The 21,606-nt window shown below is 38.4% G+C and overlaps 1 protein-coding gene across 5 annotated transcripts in view; it reads left to right on the top strand.

The window, feature by feature from the left end:
* CNTNAP5 (contactin associated protein family member 5) overlaps nucleotides 1-20,861 on the top strand; it is a 505,995-nt gene extending 485,134 nt beyond the window's left edge. For 3 of the 5 annotated variants that reach the window (XM_079923775.1, XM_079923771.1, XM_079923773.1), the window contains 4 exons: nucleotides 9,474-9,692; nucleotides 11,305-11,376; nucleotides 13,631-13,804; nucleotides 18,262-20,861. In XM_079923775.1, coding sequence (XP_079779901.1) covers nucleotides 9,474-9,692; nucleotides 11,305-11,376; nucleotides 13,631-13,804; nucleotides 18,262-18,377 — 581 coding nt within the window. In that variant the 3' untranslated portion in view covers nucleotides 18,378-20,861. The remainder of the gene's footprint in view (nucleotides 1-9,473; nucleotides 9,693-11,304; nucleotides 11,377-13,630; nucleotides 13,805-18,261) is intronic. The other 2 variants (XM_079923772.1, XM_079923774.1) reach the window with 2 other exon arrangements.
* Nucleotides 20,862-21,606: the final 745 nt, after the last annotated feature.

Below are 21,606 nucleotides of genomic sequence, written 5' to 3'. Positions count from 1 at the left end.
AACATCCCTGATAAGGCTGTATTACTGTTGATATTAGGAAACATTTATTTTTTATTTATTAATTCCTTTTACAGTTTACAAAATGCTCTCTGTGTTAGACACTGTGTCCTAGTTGGTGAGGCTGGAAATTAGAAAGGAACAGGTTTCTTGAAAGCAAGAATCTGCCAATCTTGTTGAAGGACAGACTTGTAAACATAATGGTGAAATAAAAGAAGTGCCTTAGAAGTAAGCAAATGCCTTGGGAACATGGAGAAAGTACTTTCCTAACTCCACCTGGTCCCTGCCTATCTTTTCAACGTCGTCTTTTGCCTTATTTGAAGGTAGAGTTAACTTGATTATTTAGTGTTTGAAATGTCATGGACTTTCTCAGTCTAGGCTTTGTATAGGCTTTGCTTTGTGTCTGGAACTCTCTGCCCACCCTCTCATGCATGATTTTTGTCTATTGATCACCTAATACATTATTTTCCAGAACATCTTTCCTAAATTAATGTTTCTCAAAGTGGGGTTCCTGAACCAGCCATATTGTAAGTGTCTAGGAATGTATTTTTAAAATGCAAATTCTTGGATACCTCCACATCAGACCTACTGAATGAGATTCAAAGATATGAATTTTCATACATTTCCCTGGAAAATTAATTTGCATACTAAATTTGATCCCCACTGTCCTAGATTGTGTCAGGGGTCTCTTCTGTGGTACCAGAGCCACAATGATGTCTTCCTCCCATAAGACTTATTGCCTGAAATCATTGCTGGTCTGTTAAATATGTCTGCTAGCTGACAATTGTAAGTCCACTGTCTCACACATAGTGTGATTCTCATAGGTGACCAATAAATAGATGTAGGTCTAACAGAGAAGGAGCGGTTGTTATCCAGGTAGTTAAGGGACAGAAGGGCCTTCCAGGCAGAGAGAACATGTGCACCTACTAAGAGAAGAGTGAGAAGTTCGGTTCTATGTAGCACAGATGAGGCTGGCTGGGTGGGTGGGAGTTAGCTAGTGAAGGGCTCTAAGTCATGCTATGGAGGTGAGGTTTCTTTTCACCTTATCAACAATCAATACCTACAGAAAGCTACTAAATATGGCATAACAGAGAAAATAAGGACAGAATACAAGAGACTTAGGTATCAAACCTGGATTGGCCATGGACTAGGTAATTTGCTTTAAACAATTACTTGACCTTGTGTCTTAATTTCCCTAACTGGTAATTAGGTATAATTATCTCACACTTTCTTATTTTACAAGGATGAATATTTACATAGGCTGTACAAATGTGCATACCATGAAAAGTATAAAAGCATTAAGTAAATGCCAAATATTTTTTTAATACAGTTTGACATTCCTCTTTCAGGATTAAAAGCTTTATTTGAGAGACATGAATATTCCCGATAGTTAAATTTTCAGACTGTTTCACTATTACCGAAAGCCACAAAGTACTCTTGAGGGAAATACTCTTTATTTGTATATATCACTTATGTCTTCCATTAATATCAAGTTCTTTATTTATGTTTTGTGATGGTACATTTTACTCTCTCGTAAGTCCAGGTTGTGTGGGTCTGAATGACTTGTATTTTGACACTTCGTGTTTCAAATGTCATCGATGGCTTTTGACATATAGCAAATGTCATATTTCATCTTACAGCAATGTCTGTTCTTAGCAAATTGCTGATCTTTTCTTTTTCATTTTCTAATACCCAGAAAAAAAAAACTGCCTAGGTTGGCTCTATCACTCTCTTAGTGTCAAACAATTGTGACTGTGTAAAATGTTGCACATTCTGGGGCTAACATTGGTTCTGTGCTATTTTCCTTGGCATCACAAAATCCACTAGTTTTAACAGAGGGATATAGTTTTGCTTTGAAGAAATGAGTGTTTGCAAATTAATGTAGATAGTCAAGTTTTCAGATGCTTAAAGAAGTTAGTCTATACTAACTTAACCAACTGAGTCATTCAAAGTTTTAGTACTACATATATTCAGTTATGAGTCAGTATGAAGTGGAAGTTTAGTCTTTACGACAAGCACATAAGCATTTACATCTTAGTTTTCTCATATAAATGCAGTATTACTTGGACATGTTGAGGGCCCTTGAATCTAGTCAAAGGCTTTTGGAACTCTTTGGAAGACTAGTAGGAAGGATAATGATAATGATGATGATGATGATGATAATAAATGAATGTATGGGCACTGAGTTAGGAATCATGCTTTTTATATTTATTTCCACCACAATTCATGTTGTCAATACTATTTATCACTATTTTACAGTGGACAAATCTCAGAAATGAGAAAATACAAATCATATGTTCAAGGGCATAATTCATCAGCTTAGGTCTACCTACCTCCAATCCATGCTATTTCAGCACCCCATGCTGCTTCTACGTCAGTATTTGAGGGCAAGTAGATAGACTCTAATGAGAATCAGAAGTGACATTTCAGTGAAATTTAAAGTGTGTTGGGAGGTATAAACTATGTCAATTTCAAATAAGAAATTTTCTTTGTAAGATATTTGTGGTTTCTCAAGGAGATGGTATATATTATATAAGGAGAAACCTTGCAGTTCTTCCTGATTGGATGGGACTCTTATATGTTAGCAGAAAACCTTGGGAAGAATGAGAAAGAGAACAGTGGCATTTTCCAGTGGTATGGCCTTTGTTTGCATTCTCATTCAACCACTTCTGAGTAGCCACATTCACTGTTAAGTTTATCTTCCATATTTATTCTGTAGCTCAGCCCATACAATAGTTCTCTTTCCTAGTTCCTTATAAATTGAATGCAATTATAACCTAAAAATTGAATAAAATGACCTAGAAAATGCATTATTTTTAATATAATCAAGAGTTTAGAATGACTTGTGCTTTCCTTAGTTTTTGCATCCTATTTCTTCTTAGCTAATTTATATAACAGTATCTTACAAAAATACCTAGGATATTTTTGGAAGGATTTTAGGGAGGCAACTCTTTAGCTTACATAAAGAGTTTGGCATTTCAAGTCATAAAGACTTTGGTTTAAATCTCAACTTTGCCACATGAGCTCCTGTATATATTTTAACATTAATAGTGTCAGCTTCTTCACTTGTATATTTTGGATGATAATAACATATACATGGAAGGGAAATAGAAATAATATTTTAAAAACAATTATTGTAAACATAGAGAGACTTGGTGGATAAAGAAACAAGACACATATACATGTTGCCTACAAGAGATTCACTTCAGATCTAAAGACACACACAGAAAGTGAGGTGATAGAAAAAACATATTTCATACAAATGGAAATGAAAGAAAGCTAGGGTAGCATACTGAAATCAGATAAAATAGACTTTAAAATAAATACTGTTACAAGACACAAAGGACAGTACCTAATGTAAAGGGATCAATCTAACAAAAAATTTATAACAATCATAAATATATATGTACCCAACATAGGAGCACTGAAATAAAGCAAATATTAACAAGCATAAAGGGAGAAATTGACAGTTATACAATAATAGAGGACTTTAATACCCCATTACATAAATGGACAGATCATCCAGACAGGAAATCAGTACAGAAACACTGGTCTTAAATGACATATTAGACCAGATAGATGAATAGATATATAGAGAACAGTTAATCCCAAACCAGCAGAGTACATATTCTTTTCAAGGGCACATGGAAAATTCTCCAGGATAGATCACATGTTAGGCCACAAAATAAGCTCTATAAACTTAAGAATATTTAAATCATATAAAGCATCTTTTCAGACCACAATTGTATGAGACTAAAAGTCAAGAAAAAAATGCAAAAAGACACAAACATGTGGAGTCTAAACAGCATGCTAATAAACAACCAATGGATCACTGAAGATATCAGAGAGGAAATTAAAAAAAATACATGGAGACAAATAAAAATGGAAACACAGTGATCCTAATTCTATGGGATGCAGCAAAAGCAGGTCTAAAAGGAAATTTTATATCAATACAAGCCTACTTCAGGAAATAAGAAAAATCTCAAACAATCTAACTTTACACTAAAAGAGCTAGAAAAAGAAGAACAAACAAAACCCAAAGATAGTAGAAGGAAAGAAATGAAGATCAGAGCAGAAATAAATGAAACTGAGCCAAAAAAAAAAAAAAAAAAAAAGAAAATATCAATGAATCTAAGAGCTGGTTCTTTGCAAAGCTGAACAAAATTGAGAACCCTTTAGCCAGACTCATCAAGAAGAAAAGAGAGAGGGGGCCCAAATAAATGAAATCAGAAGAGAAAGAGGAGAAGTTACAACTAACACCACAGAAATACAAAGGATCCTAAGAGACACCTACAAAAATCATATGTCAGTAAAATGAACAACCTAGAAGAAAAGAATAAATTCCTAGAAACCTACAATCTCCTGAGACTGAAATCAGGAATATTAAATATGAACAGACCAATTAACAGTAATGAAATTGAATCATTTAAAATTTTTTAAATTAATTTAAAAAAATTCTCCCAATGAACAAAAGTCCAGGACCAGATGGCTTCAAAGGTGAATTCTACCAAATATTTAAAGAAGAGTTAACACCTGTCCTTCTCAAATTATACCAAAAAATTGAAGAAGAAGGAATGCGTCTGGATTCATACTATGAGGTGAGTATCACACTGATGTCAAAACCAGGAAAGACCTGCACACACAAAAGAAAGAAAGAAAGAAAGAGAGAGAGAGAGAGAGAGAGAGAAAGAGAGAAAGGAAGGAAAGAAGAAAGAAAAGAAAAGAAGAAAGGAAGGAAGGAAGGAAAAGGAAAAAAGCAAATTACAAACCAAACTTGTAACTTCTGAACATAGATGCAAAAAAATCCTCTATATATGCACTATATTCATGGATTAGAAAAATGAATATTATTAAAGCCATACCACCCAAAGCAATCTAAAGATTCAGTTCAATCCCTATCAAAATTTCAGTGGCATTTTTAACAGAACTAGAACAAATTATTCTAAAATTTGTATGAAAACACAGACACACACAGACACACAGACAGACAGACAGACACACACACACACACACACACACACACACACACACACACTAACCTTGAATAGCCAAAGCAGTCTTGAGAAAGAAGAAAAAAAACTGGAGGTATCACACTACTTAATTTCAAACTATACTACAAAACTAAAATAATCAAAACATTATGGTGCCGACACGCGCACACACACACACACACACACACACACACACACACACACACACATAGATCAATGGAACAGAATAGCAAACCCAGAAATAAACCCACACTTATATGGTCAATTAATCCACATCAAAGTAGGCAAGAATATAAAATGGGAAAAATATTTTCAGTAAATAGTGCTGGATATAACTAGACAGCTATATGCAAAAGAATCAAACTGGATTAATTTCTCATATCATATACAGAAACAAACTAAAAATGGATTAAAGACTTCAATGAAGACCTGAAACCATAAAGCTCCTAGAAGAAAACAAAGGAAGTACACTCTTTGACATCAGTCTTAGCAATATTTTTTTGGATCTGTCTCAGGTGAGTGAAACAATAGCAGAAATAATTAAATGGGACTACATCAAACTAAAAAGATTTTGCACAGCAAAGAAAACTATCAACAAAATGAAAAGGCATCTTAGTTGGAAGAAAATATTTGCAATTGATATATCCAACATGGGATTAATATCCAAAATATACACAGAACACAATTTCAAAATATTAAAAATATGAGTAGAGGGCATGAATAGACTTGTTTTTTCAAAGAAGACATACAGGTGGCCAACAGAAACATGAAAAGATGCTCAGCATCCCGAATCGTCAGGGAAATGCAAATCTAAACCACAATCAAATACCATCTCACGTTTGTCAGAATGGCTGTTATCAAAAAGAAGAAAAAATAACAAGTGTTGGTGAGGATGTAAAGAAAAGGGAATTCTGGTGTGCTTTTTGTGGGATTGTAAGTTGGTTCAACCACTATGGAAAACTGTATGGAGTTTGCTCAGAAAGTTAAAAATGGAATATTATATGATCTAGCATTTTCATATCTGGGTATTTACCCAAAGAAAACAGAAACACTAATTTGAAAAGATCTATACACTCCAATGGCATTGAAGCATTATCTATAATAACCAGGATATGGAAACAACCTAAGTGCCTATGCCCATGGATAGATGAATGGTTAAATTCATAATTTGCTACAACATGGATGAATCTAGAGGGTATTATGCTAAGTGAAATGTCATACAAAGACAAATACCATATGATCTCACTTATTATGTGGATTCTTAAAAACTAAACAAAATAAACAAACAAACCAAACAATGAAAACAGTCATACAGAGAAAAAACTGGTGGTTTCCAGAATGGGTGGGTGGGGTAGGTGGAGGGTGGACAAAATAGGTGAATGGGTTTAAGAGATGCAAACCTCCAGTTATAAAATAAATAAGCCATGGTGATATAATATACAGCATAAGAAATATGGTCAATGATATTGTAATAACTTTGGGGACAGATGGTTACTAGATTTATCATTGTGATCATTTCATAATGTACGCAAATGTCAAATCACTCTATAGTGCACCTGAAACTAACATAATACTGTACATCAATCACATTTCAATAATTTTAAAAATATTACATTATTATATAGTAGGTACCCAATAGGTGTTGACTATTGAACAAATGCATTTTTAGCAAACAACTGTTTCTTACCACATATTAGGTAACAAATTTATAAGAAGTAAATATAATCTGGAACCATCTTAACATTTTTTTTTGCCTCTCCATATATGTAAGAATCTGAGAAATCATTATGCCGGGACTCATACTGAGAGTATTTTCTGCTATCAAGGACTCTTGTTTTCTTCATTTCTTTTCAGAACCCTCTCAAGGTTTGCATGCTTTTTATACATCTAGAATAAATTAACTTTCCTAGAGATAAGACTTGATCCAAAACATTTCTTCCATTAAAGAGAGGTGGTCATTTTCTGACATTTCCCCCTATTTATCCATGTGCCGATTCTTTTACCTGGAACTTGGATTCATGGTGGTCAGAATAACGATATCCTTCAAAGACCTTGTCACCAATACAGGCTTCTTTTTAACTGAATTCTAGGAATAAGATCTGGCAGTTTTGACTTAGACCCTTAAGGCATAGCTGCAGTGACATGTCACTTTCCACTGCTTTGAAATCCCACAAGGAAAAAATCTTCATACAAGTTTATGCTTCCCTTCTCTTGTCTTCCTTCTGTAAATACTTCTGATCTCTAACTCTATCCCATGAAAACTACCAATCAGTAGCTAATGTGCATTCTGAATTACACTAGGGTACATTGAGTTCTGTTGACACTCGACAAATAGCACTTAGTCTTAATTAAAGCTTTTTGGTGTGGAAGACTTTTGCATAACAGTGTTTGAGCAGTCGCTTATGCTCATAATCTCAGTCTTTGTAAGCATAGAATGAGAAATAGGCATACGTGATGCTTTCATGAGTACGTAACAAATAGGTACCACCACTGTAGGATATTTACAGGAATATTTGGAAGACCACAGTTTCCTCCCCACCCCTGCCCCATGTTCTTACACACTTGAAGAGTGTCGATTCACATCTCTATTAATTTTGATTATAATTAACTGGAAAGTTCTCACAGAGTCTCAAGAAGAATGGAGTGGTAGGAAGAATAATAACCCACAAAAATAGCCAAATCCTAATCCTCAGAACCTGTGAATATGTTAAGCTAACTGGTAAAGAAGAATTAATGTTGCTAAGCAGCTGTCCTTAAAATAGGGAGATTGGGGCTTCCCTGGTTGAGAGTCCGCCTGCCGATGCAGGGGACACGGGTTCGTGCCCCGGTCCTGGAAGATCCCACATGCCGCGGAGCGGCTGGGCCCGTGAGCCATGGCCACTGAGCCTGCGCGTCCGGAGCCTGTGCTCCGCAATGGGAGAGGCCGCAACAGTGAGAGGCCCGCATACCGCAAAAAAAAAAAATAGGGAGATTATCCTTGATTAACTGGCTGAGCCCAGTACAATCACGAGGGTCCTTAAAAGTGGAAGAAGGGGCAAAAGTAGAGAATTAGTATTAAAAGTGACTTTGGAAGAAAGATACACAGAAGTGCAACATTGCTGTCTTTGAAGATACAGGAAGGGGGCTATAAGCCAAGGAATATGGGTGGTTTGGGGGAGTTAGAAAAGACAAAGAGATGGGTTATTCCCTGGAGGCTCTAGAAAAAATGCAGATTAACAGCAGCTCGATTTTAGCCCAGTGAGACCGGTATAGACTTCTGCAGAGATGTAAAACAAAACATTTGTGTTGTTTTATGCTGTTTAAGTTTGTGCTAATTTGTTACAATAGCCACATAAAATTAATACATGATTTCTTTTCTTTTCCTGTAAGAAGAGAATGATGATAAATTAGCAAGGTTTACATGGGTGTTGAAGGGGGAGACAATAATGAGGACAAAACTAGAAAAAGCACTGTTAAAGTATGTTAATTTCTCATTTTGATCCATATGTCCATTATATGTCTTCCCTAAATGTGGCCAACAAAGTGCTTTGTTGGTGATCCCTGGCAGCAGTCTTTGATCATTTATGATGGAAATAAATTATAATTTACCTGATAGAGAGGAAAGTCCTTGTCCTCTTCCAGAAAATAAACAGATTATCATAATAAAATATCTATCTGAACAATCTAGGTCTGTTGAAACTGTTATGCCTTAAAGGGGGGAAAAAAAAGGTTCATCCCGTATTGTAGTTTTATGTAATTGCATCACAGCAATTTGTCCAAATGATCCTTGTTAAAATAAAGAAATGGGCTACTGAACAATCTTACCACAAATCTTGAAGACAATGAGACATTTGATCTTGTCGTGAATCATAAATGATTGCCTCATTATCTTTTATAAAGATTCAAGGATACTTTTAGAGATTGATTTCTGTCATAGAAAATCCACGCTCACCGATCAGTACCACGGACAGAACTAAGCATGTGAAAATCTTGACTAGAAGGTCGGAGTACAAGCTGCTTAAAACACCAAACATGATAAACTTCTGAGAGGACCACTTTGAATTCTAACCACTCTGTCTTCCTCTTTTCATTTTTTTCTTGCTATCATTTTGAGTGAAATGTTGTAATAAGCTTTGTAGTATGCTTGAATTAATCACCAGAATCCATAAATAAATGGTGATGGAGATAATGATCTAAATTCTATAAAACATCTAGAGTGTAGAAGAGATTTACTAAGTATTCGTTACAGTTCATAAAATACATGAATGAAAATTTAGAAGTTTGAAACATTATCGCAAAGCAAGATAGCCCTAGCAATTTTCTATGATATGTAGTTGATATACTGACACTGGTAGTGGGGGTAGAGTTTGGAAAGAGGAGATAAAGAGAACTGGGGGACAATTTCCTTTATTCAAAAAATAACGAGGTAATTTCTATAATTTCAGACATTACTTAAAGTAGATATGGAGCATAGTTTAAAAAAACTGACTGTCTTTCATGTTACAGAGAATCTTGGATTGGATTCTGAAGTTGCTAAAGCAAACACCCTGGGTTTTGTTGGCTGTCTGGCTTCAGTCCAATACAACCATATAGCACCACTGAAGGCAGCTCTGCGCCATGCCACCACCGCACCTGTAACCATCCAAGGGATATTGACAGAATCCAGCTGTGCCTCGATGATGGATTCGGATGTGAACGCAGTGACAACGGTGCATTCTTCATCAGGTGTGCAAGAAAATACTCAAGGGAACTTCTCTCACCAGTGCTACTTTGATGTCTTCAAGAAGCTTCCAGGCTAAAGGCTAATATTACCCAATTCCTTACCTTGTATGATTACAGGTGGTTAAGAATTATGACTGATTTCTTAGTGATATTTAATATGCTTAGATAATCCTAATTGTAATGAGTAGTTAGAAATAGATATATGTGTATATATATAACTGTATGTACATTAACATATATGTTATTTAAAAAAAAGAGCAGCAAGCTTGAAGGCACATTGATCTGTGTTGAAATCCTTGCTCTGACACTTATTGGTCTGGTGACATTGAGTTACACACATTTTTGCCTAACAATCTGAAAATGTATATATATATATATATATATATATTCGCTATTGTTTAAGTGGTTGCTGCTCTAAGGATTAAAGAGTTTAGGGGTTGGGAAGGCAGGCTGGTTGTTGATCTATCAATAATACAATTCATGTGATTAAAAGCGACCTTCCTTGATAAAAAGAAAGTCCCACAGGACTACCATCCATATACCTTCTCTTATTTTGCCACTTCCTGAAATACATTTTCTTAGTCACTGTCATCCTACGTGTCTTGGATGTTCTTAGGATTTATTTTAATCAGGTGTGGTCATCAATTGCCGGATAAGTTATGAACTACAAGCAAAGAAAGGGCACAGAGTTTTGCTGCTGCCTGCTCATCACCAATCTTGGTGTTTTCTTGGCAATGGTCAGGTATGTATACTAGAAAGAACCTGAATACGACACTTGGCTAACCTTGATTGGAATTCTGAATCTTCCATGAATGAACTACAGAACTTTGGGCAGGTTACTTAATGGCTTTGATATAATTTCCTTATCTGTGAGATTGGAAAAAATTATAATCATGTTGTAGTCATTTCCTGAGGATTAAACGATACAGCAATACTAATGAGAAGTGCTATAGGTCCTGACAATTTTATGTGCACTATATGCATACCTATAGGATCATTAGCTCCCTAAAATACATTTGCAGATTGCTATTTAAAAAATGTATGTAGCTCACTGTCACCAGACCAATAAGTGTCAGAGCTAGGATTCGAAACCAGGTCTATGTGCCTTCAAACTTGATGCTCTTTGTTTTTTTTACACCGTATATGTTAATGTACATATAGTAAAATGTGTGAGGGTTTCTTGGGGGTGCTAATTCACCAGCAATTTCCCCTTTCCTGTCAATTGAGTCAGAAATCTATTGTAATTAAAGAAACCTCTGAATCAGAGGCAGGTGTGCTTGAGGGAAGAAGTCGTTGACATGCATAGGAACTGTCCAGCAAATAATAAAGGGACTTCAAGGGTAGGCTGAGAGGTAAGCTGTAGGCCAAGGCAGATACGAGCAAAGTACCACCATCATGTCTTTTAACCTCTTGTCTTACAACTTACATAGAAACGAACAGGGTCATGAAACTACGGGGTGTAAGCAGTATACTTAAAATGCTTTTCTGGGTATGTTTGGCTTCCTTCCAAAATGCCAACTATTTGAGAGCCCCTGGTCTAATACGCAGGTGTGTCATCACAATGCCATATTTCAGATCTTCTTCTAGGACTTTGAGTGTCTTTTACACCTTTCAGATCTTTTTGGGAAGACAGATGAGCGGGAACCACTCACCAACGCAGTGCAAAGTGACTCAGCTCTCATCGGAGGTAAACCATTCTTTGTGGCGGAAAGCAGAAAAGACATCAGTGGTTCTGTGCTCTGGAGAAACTTACCTGAATTCTTCCTCAGTGTGGCTATCCAGCACCCAGAACCCTGCATGATCTAAGAACGTGAGGTTTTTCATGATTAATCACACATGCTGGGATGATCAAAGGCACCCTCCCCTCCAAGCCCGGCACCAGCAGCTCTATGAAGGGATCCCTCCCTGAACCACCAGGCAGCTGAGCGCATAGTCCACAGTTGGATAATTTACTTTGAGACAGGCAGCGTGCATCCTGTCGATCTCATCCACTTGTCATTTTTCCTAAAGCACAAAGCAAACTAATAAAACTACATATGGGAAAAAGCCATGTTGGGGCAGACAGATGGGCAAAGCTGTAGTGCTGTTGGGTTTTCTCCACCGAGTGGATCTAATGAACACGGTGAAGCCCACGGGACTGTAGTTTCCGATCTAGCAGCACATATGGTTACAGAGGAAGCTCCTGTCCGCTCTGCTGTGAGCTCCGCTCTCCCTCCCACCCCCATTGCTTTTCCATTTTCTCACAGCCTCTTGGCCTCACTGCTCTGTATCCTGCCTCAGCTTGGCTGTTGCCTCCAGGAGCTTGATTTTTCCATCTGGGCCTTGCAACACGGAATGACTCCCAAACTTGTCTAATGTAAGATGCCTGTGAGAGACAGAATTCATTTCCATCTGAGAACCATGGTCCTCACAGGTGGCCCCATCTCTGCTTTCTGACAGACTAGATGGACTAATTCACACCAGATGGAGTTCTGCTCTTAAAAATCGACAGTAACCATTTATTTAACTGCTATGGAAAGAACCCCCACTATGGGTCAGGACCAGTGCTAAGTACAAGAATACAAGGCTGAAAGACATGGGTGCTGCCCTGCAAGAGCTCACAGTTTGGTGGGGGCAAGGTGGGGTGGGATGGGTAAACAGGTAACAATAGAACCAGTGAGTAGTGTTTTAGGCTGGAAGGACAAGTGGCAAGGGGAGCACAGAAGTGCATTGTTACAATAAGGTTGTGAGGAAACACACACACACACACACACACACACACACACACACACACTTTCCTTAAAGAAGTTCTTCAAATGTCTGACCTGAATATCTACTTCAGGGTAAAGAGTCCAAGTTGATTTTTGTTTGGCGACAAGAAATATAGGAAACCATTTGGTGCCTGTTTCTCTTCCTATAATTTCTCATTTGACAAATGGAGAAAAGACTTTTGTGACTGCTGACTTTTTCCCACCCACGTACAGGCTTCTATGAGTCTGTTTAAGGCAGGAAATTCATCCCAACCCCTGAGAAAAATTCCTGGAGGTTCACATCCTCCCACCCTGAATAGAGTAGAAACTGGTTCTGTATTTCATCTCTAAATGCTGCAGCTCATTCCGCGGTATCACTCACTGTATCCAATTTATTTCTAGGTTTGTTAACTTACCTGGTTTTACTCTGCCTTGCAAACTTTGCTGACTTTGCTATTCCCTTCTCAAGAGCCTTCCTGGCAAGGGTAGGGACAAGACCTTAGGGTCAGTGAGGACAGCTTGCCAAGTAGGTCCCATAAAATCACATACAATCAAAGTAGGATAGTATCTGACACAACAGGGCAGAAGTTTGCCATTGCAGTTGACTCTGGAGGACAGAGGGGTACCATCTTCAAACGAGCCTATACCTTGCAGAGTGCACAGCAGGGTAGAGTGCCCTGAATATTTAGTAAGCATTTCATTATTAATAAAACATTTTTAGCAAAGCAAAAATATACCATAAACAAGTTTACATCCATAGAGCATGTATTGGGAAGTGAGATATCTGCATATTTTCTAGGATGCTAAAGTAGTTCTAAGGTACTTATTTGCAAGATGACAAAGAAATGTGCTAATTAAAAATGATTCAGACACATTCTTTAAAGCAGGTCTTAAAGGAATTTACTAAGAGATCCTTTGCTGGTCTGATTCCATATCTATTTGATGGCTTTCTTAGTCCATTAAATAAAACCTCCTCGTACTGAAACTGGCTTGAGCACTCACTAGCCTGAAAGAGAAGGTTTTTTTTTGTAACTGAAGCCTGAATGCATTTCAGCCTGTGTTTATTTCTGGACATGCAGCAGAGTTTGTTGTTTGTTTGTTTTTTGTTTGGTTCTTTCTCCTAAGTGCCTTTCTTGTCTACTTTGCATTCTCTCTCTTGACCAGATGATCTGTGATAATCTCCCTCTCTCTCTTGTCCCTCTTTCTCAACAGGAGTAATAGCAGTGGTGATATTCATCATCTTCTCCATCATCGGCATCATGAGTCGTGTCCTTTACCAGCATAAGCAGTCACATCGTACCAACCAGATGAAGGAGAAGGAATATCCAGAAAATTTGGACAGTTCCTTTAGAAATGACATTGATTTGCAAAACACAGTGAGCGAGTGTAAGCGGGAATATTTCATCTGAAAAACTGCAGGGCCACCTCATACTCTTCCTTTGTTGCTCATTTTTGGTTTCTCCTTCTCCTCTTTCTCCTATCTTTCATTTTGGTCGTCCTCTTTCTCTTTTTTCCTTTTACTTTTAGAACATACCTGCATTCACCACAGCATCTATCCCCTCGAACCAGCTCAGAATACCAGGCAGCTATGGCGACTGCCTTCCTCTGTGACACACTTATAATGGTGAAAACGATCATTCAAGAGACTGATTACTTTAGACAAGGAAGAGACACATGTGTGCACATGTCCATATTCAGTTCCATATTTCCACTTTCTAAGACGCAGCCTTCAGTTCTGCAACCATTCAGTCTTTCAGGCTTACCTTGAACCTGAGCTCTGTGACTTCGGCATGAAGCGGTCATCCTCAACACCCTTCCCCATTTCAAGTCCACTCCGACCAGGGAACTCAGGGTACCAAAACAAGATGCTAGGGCCTGGTTTGTGTCAGTGGCACTTTAAAAGGAACAAGAGAGGTTTGTTGTGTGTTAATTTTCCCCCCACAAGAAACCCATTACCCTAACTCATCATCATTGTTCCCTCTGACTCATCCCCTGAGTATTTCAAATATAGGATTCCTGATAGTCGTGAGCTATTGCTTTGTTCCTTTCTTACCACTCTCTTCCAGGGCTGACACTTTAGAACAGCACACAATAGCATAAACCTAGGGGAAGCATGGAAAATAGTCGCTTGAAACTAGGAGGTAAAAAGAAAGCTGCTAGGAAGTAGATGTTCTATAACTTAAAAAATGCCTCTTCCCATTTTGTGAGAAACGCTAGCTAAGTTATTCCTGGCATTATTATATTGATAGATATATATATCATTGCTGCAGCAAAAAGCAATTCAAATAAAAGTCTAAATTAGCACTTGGTACCATGAAAGAGCTTAAACCACCTTAACCCAGCTTTAAAGAAAAACAAAAACAAAAAACAAAGCAAGACAAACAAAAAACTGCATGAAAGCAAAGAAATACCAAACAGAATTCTTTCCTTCTCTCCCCTCACTAAAGATATGGTGAAGAAAGTAAACACAGGTTTCACATTTTAGAATAGATATAATAATCCATGTCTGTCCACTGAGCCATTTCTCTAGGAGGTTTAGGATGAACTGATATGTGAAGCATTCTGACTAGCTCCAGGGAGACCCCACTGCATAATCTGAGAGGAGCCCTTAAGTCCTACAGCACATCACATTTTCAGATGTGCTTCATCCTATGTATATAAAGGCCCCACACACACTTCCTTCTGCAGGCATAAACTCCCAGATGATGCAGTGACACATTTCAGGGTATCTGCCCCTTTTGATACCAAAACATCCATGAAACACAGTCATTCCTTCAAGAAGTTATCTTGGGCACATACACGAGGTGGTGGTATGAAACCTGGTGATTTTGCTGTAGTGATATTCCTCACGCTTTGCCTCTGGTCCAGCTTCAGGAAAAAAGATAAGGGGGAAAGGATATAAATGCTCCGGTAAGCTGGGAATGCGAAGAGAATGGTCCACAGACACGGAAATTACTTGCTGATTCTCTTTACAAGACAGACTCGATTTGCATCCCATCTTGTTCTCCGTGTGTCTGTCACTTCCGACTATTTAACACTTTCCTGCATGATAAGGCTCACAAGGAGGAACTCCTCAGCTTCACCCCATTTCAGGTCTATTCCAGGCTTTTCTTTCAGTGGCAGAGCGCGTGGGGTAAGGATTTCGTTTGTAATCATATTTCTCAACTTGAAGATGTTGTTCCAAATACACCCTCTCTTTTAAAACTTTTCTGTGGATTCTTACTTAATCATTCCCATTATATCCTTTTGCTAGCAAATTTATTTTAAAGTGGTTCTAACAAGGGTAACTTTTTTTCCTTCTAACTTTAATAAGATGAATAATCCATTCATAAGAGGAAAGATCTTTACTGTTTCTTCCTGCCCTGTTCTCTCCTATTTCCAGTGTTCACTCCTGAATTTTCTCTTTCCATAAAAATGCTATATAAATCAGCCTTTTGCTTGGTGACATAGTCCTTCGTCCCCTGAAATAGAAGTCACCATGAAGTGTAGTGGGTTTAGCCCAAAGCATCTCCAGTAATGAATTGGAAAGGAAAAGGAAGGTGTGAGTAATAAAACTGGAACTGCTCATTATTCAATCTCTGAGAATTAGGGACTATATTTTGCTGACCCAGTATTGATAGAAGAAATGGAGTACTAACAGAGGCCGCCTTGGAGGATCTGCTTTTCTCATCCACTTTTATAGGCTTGTGGGGGGTTCTGCAGGGTGAAAAATTTGAGAAGCTCCATCCTTGTCACATCTGCACTACAGAATCTACCAGCAAACCTCCCCACATCTGTAGACTATCCATCCATCCATACTGCGTATCACAGACTTAATGACGAATGCCAAGACAGTGCGATCAGCACGTCACTCTTATAAGAAGAGTCTCAGGGCTAAATCAGAATTATTTTTACAGGGTTGGAATATTTCATAACCCCAGAGAACACTAACTTTCACCAGATGTGTATGGAAAGCAAGCAAGCTGCTCTCTCCAAAGGAAAACACAATTTGCAATGACAAGTGCAAACTCTGCCTGTCTTTCCTCCATGGTACCAAGATCCAGGGAGTTTTGTGTAATTGTTGAGTTGTGTGAGTGTTTCAATCCTTGAACAATTATAATCTAAAACTAACAGTCCTTGAAAGCATTCTAATGCCTCCTTAACCACAGTTTTCTGCTTCAGTTTCCTGACTGCATGCTCTGGCCAACTGGATCGCCATAATCCTACATTTTAACCCTCACTCTTTGGTAATGGCTGTTTACCAACATATTTTATGGAATGTGGTCACTTTACAGGAAAACCAAAAAATACCTGTGCAATTTCACATTCTAGGGGGGCTATTTCATTGATACTATTCCCACCAAACAAATCTATTTATGTAAGCAGCAGTGCATTTGCTTACCTTAAATATATATTTAACACTGCATCTCTGTGTGTGTGTATAGGTTAGATCACCATGGTTTTTAGGAGAACTTGTCTACAGAATTAAACATTTTTCACTTCTCTAGATATATTTTTAAAAAAAGCTTAGCCCTTCTGTACTCTGAACTGCAAATGTAATATTTATTTTAAGGATCCTAGGGCTGATTCTTTTAAAACAGTTTTTTATCCTTTAGTAATAACAGAGATGGTACCCACCTGACTTCCACCTTTTGTCAGACTTATGCCCACCACAGGAGTAGGATCAGAACAAACGAAAACCCTTGTTCTGTACTTTATTCATTAATGAAGTTTTTATTGAATACCCAATACTTCAAAGGTTGTGCTAGATATTGGGTGTATTCATACACATTACGCCTTGTTCTTGCCCTTGGGAAGCCCAAAGTCTAGCAGGGGAGGCATGTATTGTTGTAATAGGGTTATGCATAAAATGCTGTAGCATATAGGGCTAAGGTTCTACGCTATCATTCTTGTAACATCTTTGCTAGAGATGGAAAGAAACATACTTTCTGGAAAATATCTATATATTTTTTTTCTTGCTTTTTACTTCCACCTTCAGTAAGCTGACTTTGTTTCTTTTCCTTGAAGCAAATGTCAGTCTACGCTGGTGTGTTTCTGTGGAGGGAGATGGGTTGACTCTTTAGGGGTGAGAGTAACTGATACCTGTCTCTAGAGAACTTTTGGGGAGGGTACATTCTCCCCATTCTTGTTTTAATTCTGGGTGGGGGGTTCTGAAAGTCCTCCTTTCATGGGTCAGAACTGACAACTCGGGGACCCTATTTGAAATAGGAAACAGCAATCTCCACTTCTCCCCTCTTCCTTTTTTTTCAGTTCTTTTTCTTCGTGTATTGGTGACCTATTGCATGCCCTTGTTCTTCTAGACGTTCCTTAAGGGGTCTTTGTCATACCCCAGCTCCTCCTAAAACCCTACTGTGTCCTGATGAACCATTTTGACTCAATTTAGGAAGATCTCTGAAAATGGATGAAGGATATTTTTGAGTAATTCATTGACTCAAAATGTCATGCATCTAAGTGAGGTCTCATGTCTGTGCTCTGGGGGAATTTTTCCAATCCTGAAAATCACACATTTCTCTTCTCTGCAGTAAGCTCATTCAGTTACAGGAGCTACACTGGGAAGCTCCAAGACATTCAGGAGTTAGGAATCAGGCTGGTGAATTCTTTCTTACAAAAAGTCTTGACAGCTTGTCCACCAACGCCCGGTGTCCTTTAAATACCCCCTTAGCTACAATCCATCGAAACAGCATTGGGAATTGGGAAAAGCCTGCCAAAGGGAATTTGAGACACAGTGTATAGCTCTGCTACTCATTTTTCCTTAACCTCAAGACTTGGACATAATTAGTCCCCCATTGTCCTAGAGGTCCCAAGTAGACCAAATAAATAAAGAGTCTTCCTTATTCCTGCAGGTGCAAAGGTGGTTAAAGGAAGATGGTGTCGCCAAACTCAAAACTTCCAGAATACTTGGAAGATAACTGAGTGCTATTTCATGTCTCTCATGCAGTTTGATAGTGTTTTCTTTTAAAAACACAGAGTCTGATTGAATTACTTCGATATACTGTTCTTGGGTCTTTTTTACCCTACCCCCATCTCCTCACCCACACTCTTACTTGTTAAGCCATCTAGTTTGCAGATTTTGCTTGTCCTTAGTTTTCATCCCTGCTTTCACAACTTCCAAATAGTTGAACCTCCTAAAGGGAAAAAAAAAATCACAAACACACACCTACACAAACTCTTTGTCAAAATAGGTTTATTATTCAGGCTTCCTTTGTGACATTCTCCATACATCTCTGTTTGACAGGGAGAGACACGTTTCCTTTTGAGTTGACAGTTATTGGAAGCCTTCATAGAAGGTTTTTATATTTAACTCTTTTTTTCTGTTTTTGAGTAACTTTTGTGTTACTTTCCACTAAGGTACTCTGAGGGAGAACAGAAAAGCACACTTTTTTTTTTTTTTTTTTTTTTTTAGTGAAATATCGTACTTTGTAAGCAAATTGTCTCTCTTTTATAATGTTTATAGTCTACAAAGTGGCCGAACAGATGTGAGCAAAGATGAAGGCAAAAGTTGGTTTGGGTGTTTTGACCACACCCACTGGGAACAGGTTGAGGAGGAAGAGGGGACACATGGAGACAACTGATAACCATCCTGCAAGAAGAAAGTCACTGCTTCCACATGACTCACTGGCAGCAGCTCCTCCCACTCTCCTGGCTCCTAACTCAGGAGTCTCTTTAATGCACTTGGATCATCACCTTAGGGAAAGAGGCAATATCATGGGCTTTGCATGAAGAATTCTTTACTTAACTTGGCACGATATTTTTGACCCTTCCCAGCTCTACGTCAGCTACATCTTTTTTTTTCCTTCAAGATGTTTATTTCATCAGGAATTTTCCAGGATGCTTTAGAGATATCACCACAATGATCTAACCAGCCCTGGTTGAATACCCAGATACAACTTTAAGGAAAAGGAACTGTCAGAAATCTCCCTAGCTCCACTATCCTGAATCAGCAGCTCCATGGGTAGAAGCCCTGAGGTCCTGAAATCAGCCTAGGGGGTCTTTCTCTCCCCTTCATTGGTCCTGCCATGCACAGGCAGGCCAGAATGATGTTGAGGTATGATACTCCCCACCCCTGACAGTGAATACTGCCAGGGACCGACCATCCAACACTACCTGGGAACACTGTTTTCTTCACCCTTCCCCAGCGATACAGGGGGACTTTGGCAAAATGGCAGGAGAAAATAAGAGAGTAATCCTAAGCCATGATCAAAGGTGAAGCTAATTGTTTTAGTGATTAAATCCTAGTCTTTATTTTCATGAGCATCATATTCTTCCATGCTTCTGATTCCAGCAGTAGTCTCAGAGGACGTGAAAACAGGATGCAACAGGATCGTTGTATTCCCCTGCAGACTCTTTGGAAGGCCTTCCCATAAGTAGAATTTTCAGTGACACCTTAGGGGGTAGTATTAATGAGCTTCTGCCTAGTCAGACGTTCCCATCATAGTCAACCCCATCCCCAAGTCTTCACAGGAAAAAGTCTCTTCTCTTTGAATGGCAGTGCCAACCTGTGTAACCTTCTCCTGCCTTAAATACTCATGCAAAAAATACCAAACTTTGCTTACAACACCATAGTTATATGGTGAGAAGGACTTTGTATTTAGTGAGGTCCAGCATCAAGAATGTTCTCCTTCTGAATCTGGTAGTTGACAGGCCTCCTGATATGCTGTGCTATCTTGGGCTGTCACTTCCCTCGGTGCACTGGAGGAGGCTCAAAAGGTGCAGAGGTGTCATCAGGAATAAGAATGCAGGCTGAGGGAGGAACCACAAGTCTGCCTCCAGGATATGCTAAGTAAGGAGCCAGCAAACTTTTTCTGTATAGGGCCAGATAGTCAGTACTTTAGGCTTTATAGAACAGACTGTGTTGCAACTACTCACCTTTGCTCTTGTAGCAGGAAGAGAGCCATACATGGACAAAGAGGCGTGGCTACGTTCCAACAAAACTTTATTGACAAAAATAGGCAACAGGTCAGATTCCGTCTGTGGGCTGCAGTTTGCTGAGCCCTGTGATACCATATTACAATGTCCACTTCAGATGGGAAATCAGTCTTGTTCCGGCATATAGTGGTCCTCCTTTTTGAAGAATGGGAAAGAGTAGGGAGATTATTTTTAACAAGGAAACAATAAAATACAAAATAACCTCTTAAAAAATATAGATGTCAGATCCTTATTACGGCAAAAGCACAAAGCAGGTCACCTCTCTCTGTAGATCTTCTGGAGTCTAGCTTTTCCTTTTGACCTTCTCATTTTTGTTCCTGAAACAGAATCCCAAGTGATGTTGCCTCGTTCCAAGTCAGTTTTGTAGACCACGTAACATGTCTTAATACACTGTATGGGGAAAAATGAAAGTTAGCCTTAGATTTCTTTGTTTTCTATGGTTCCTGTTGTACAGAAGAAAGACTTACACTGTAAATAATGTATATTTAATAAACAGAGAATTTTGTATGATTTTGTGTGGAAGACAAATGCCTCTTGCTGTGTTTTCTTGGGTTGATGAAGGGTCACACAATTAATCCCTTGGTGCCTATTCTTATTCCTTAGACCATTAACTCCCAGACAACATGACCTGTGGGGATTCTGGAGAAACATGAACCTCCCACTTCCTAGGTTTATTGATTTCACCAGGCTTAAAAGGGGTGCCACGGGCTCTCTGAGCCCTCAGCAGTTTTTACTGGCTTGTGAGCCTGGCTCAGATGTGTACAAGAGCAAGCTCATTGACTTGGTTAGAAGTCAAGTTCAAGGCTCAGAAGCCACTCTGGTTTCAGGGATGCACATGAAACCTGGGCTGGGTGGGGGGAGTGCTCCTAACCCTTACCCACTAACTCACAGAAGCCACTTGCTTCACCTTGCCTTGCCTTCCCTTTCTTCTCACAGACAGTCTTAACTCCAGCTGTTTGAGATGTTAACCATGCATCGTCATGAAATGGAACTCACTTCATAGTGTGTTTATTAAGATTTCTATGTATGGGGTAGTCAGTCAACATACAGAAGTTGAAAATGGACATAGATTTTCAACAGGACAGTATCATGACACCTTAGATTTAACTTTCTTTTTTTTTTAAATTCATTTTATTGAAGTAGAGTTGACTTACCATGTTGTGTTCATTTCTGCTGTACAGCAAAGTGATTCAGTTATATATATATAGATGTATTCATTCTTTTTCATATTATTTTCCATTATGGTTTATAGCAGGATATTG

The sequence above is a fragment of the Stenella coeruleoalba genome (genome assembly GCF_951394435.1).
Source record: "Stenella coeruleoalba genome assembly, chromosome: 6".
In the NCBI taxonomy this organism is placed as follows: Eukaryota; Metazoa; Chordata; class Mammalia; order Artiodactyla; family Delphinidae; genus Stenella; species Stenella coeruleoalba.
Note: the sequence above shows the minus strand (reverse complement) of the source record. Positions and strands in the feature narration are given on the sequence as shown.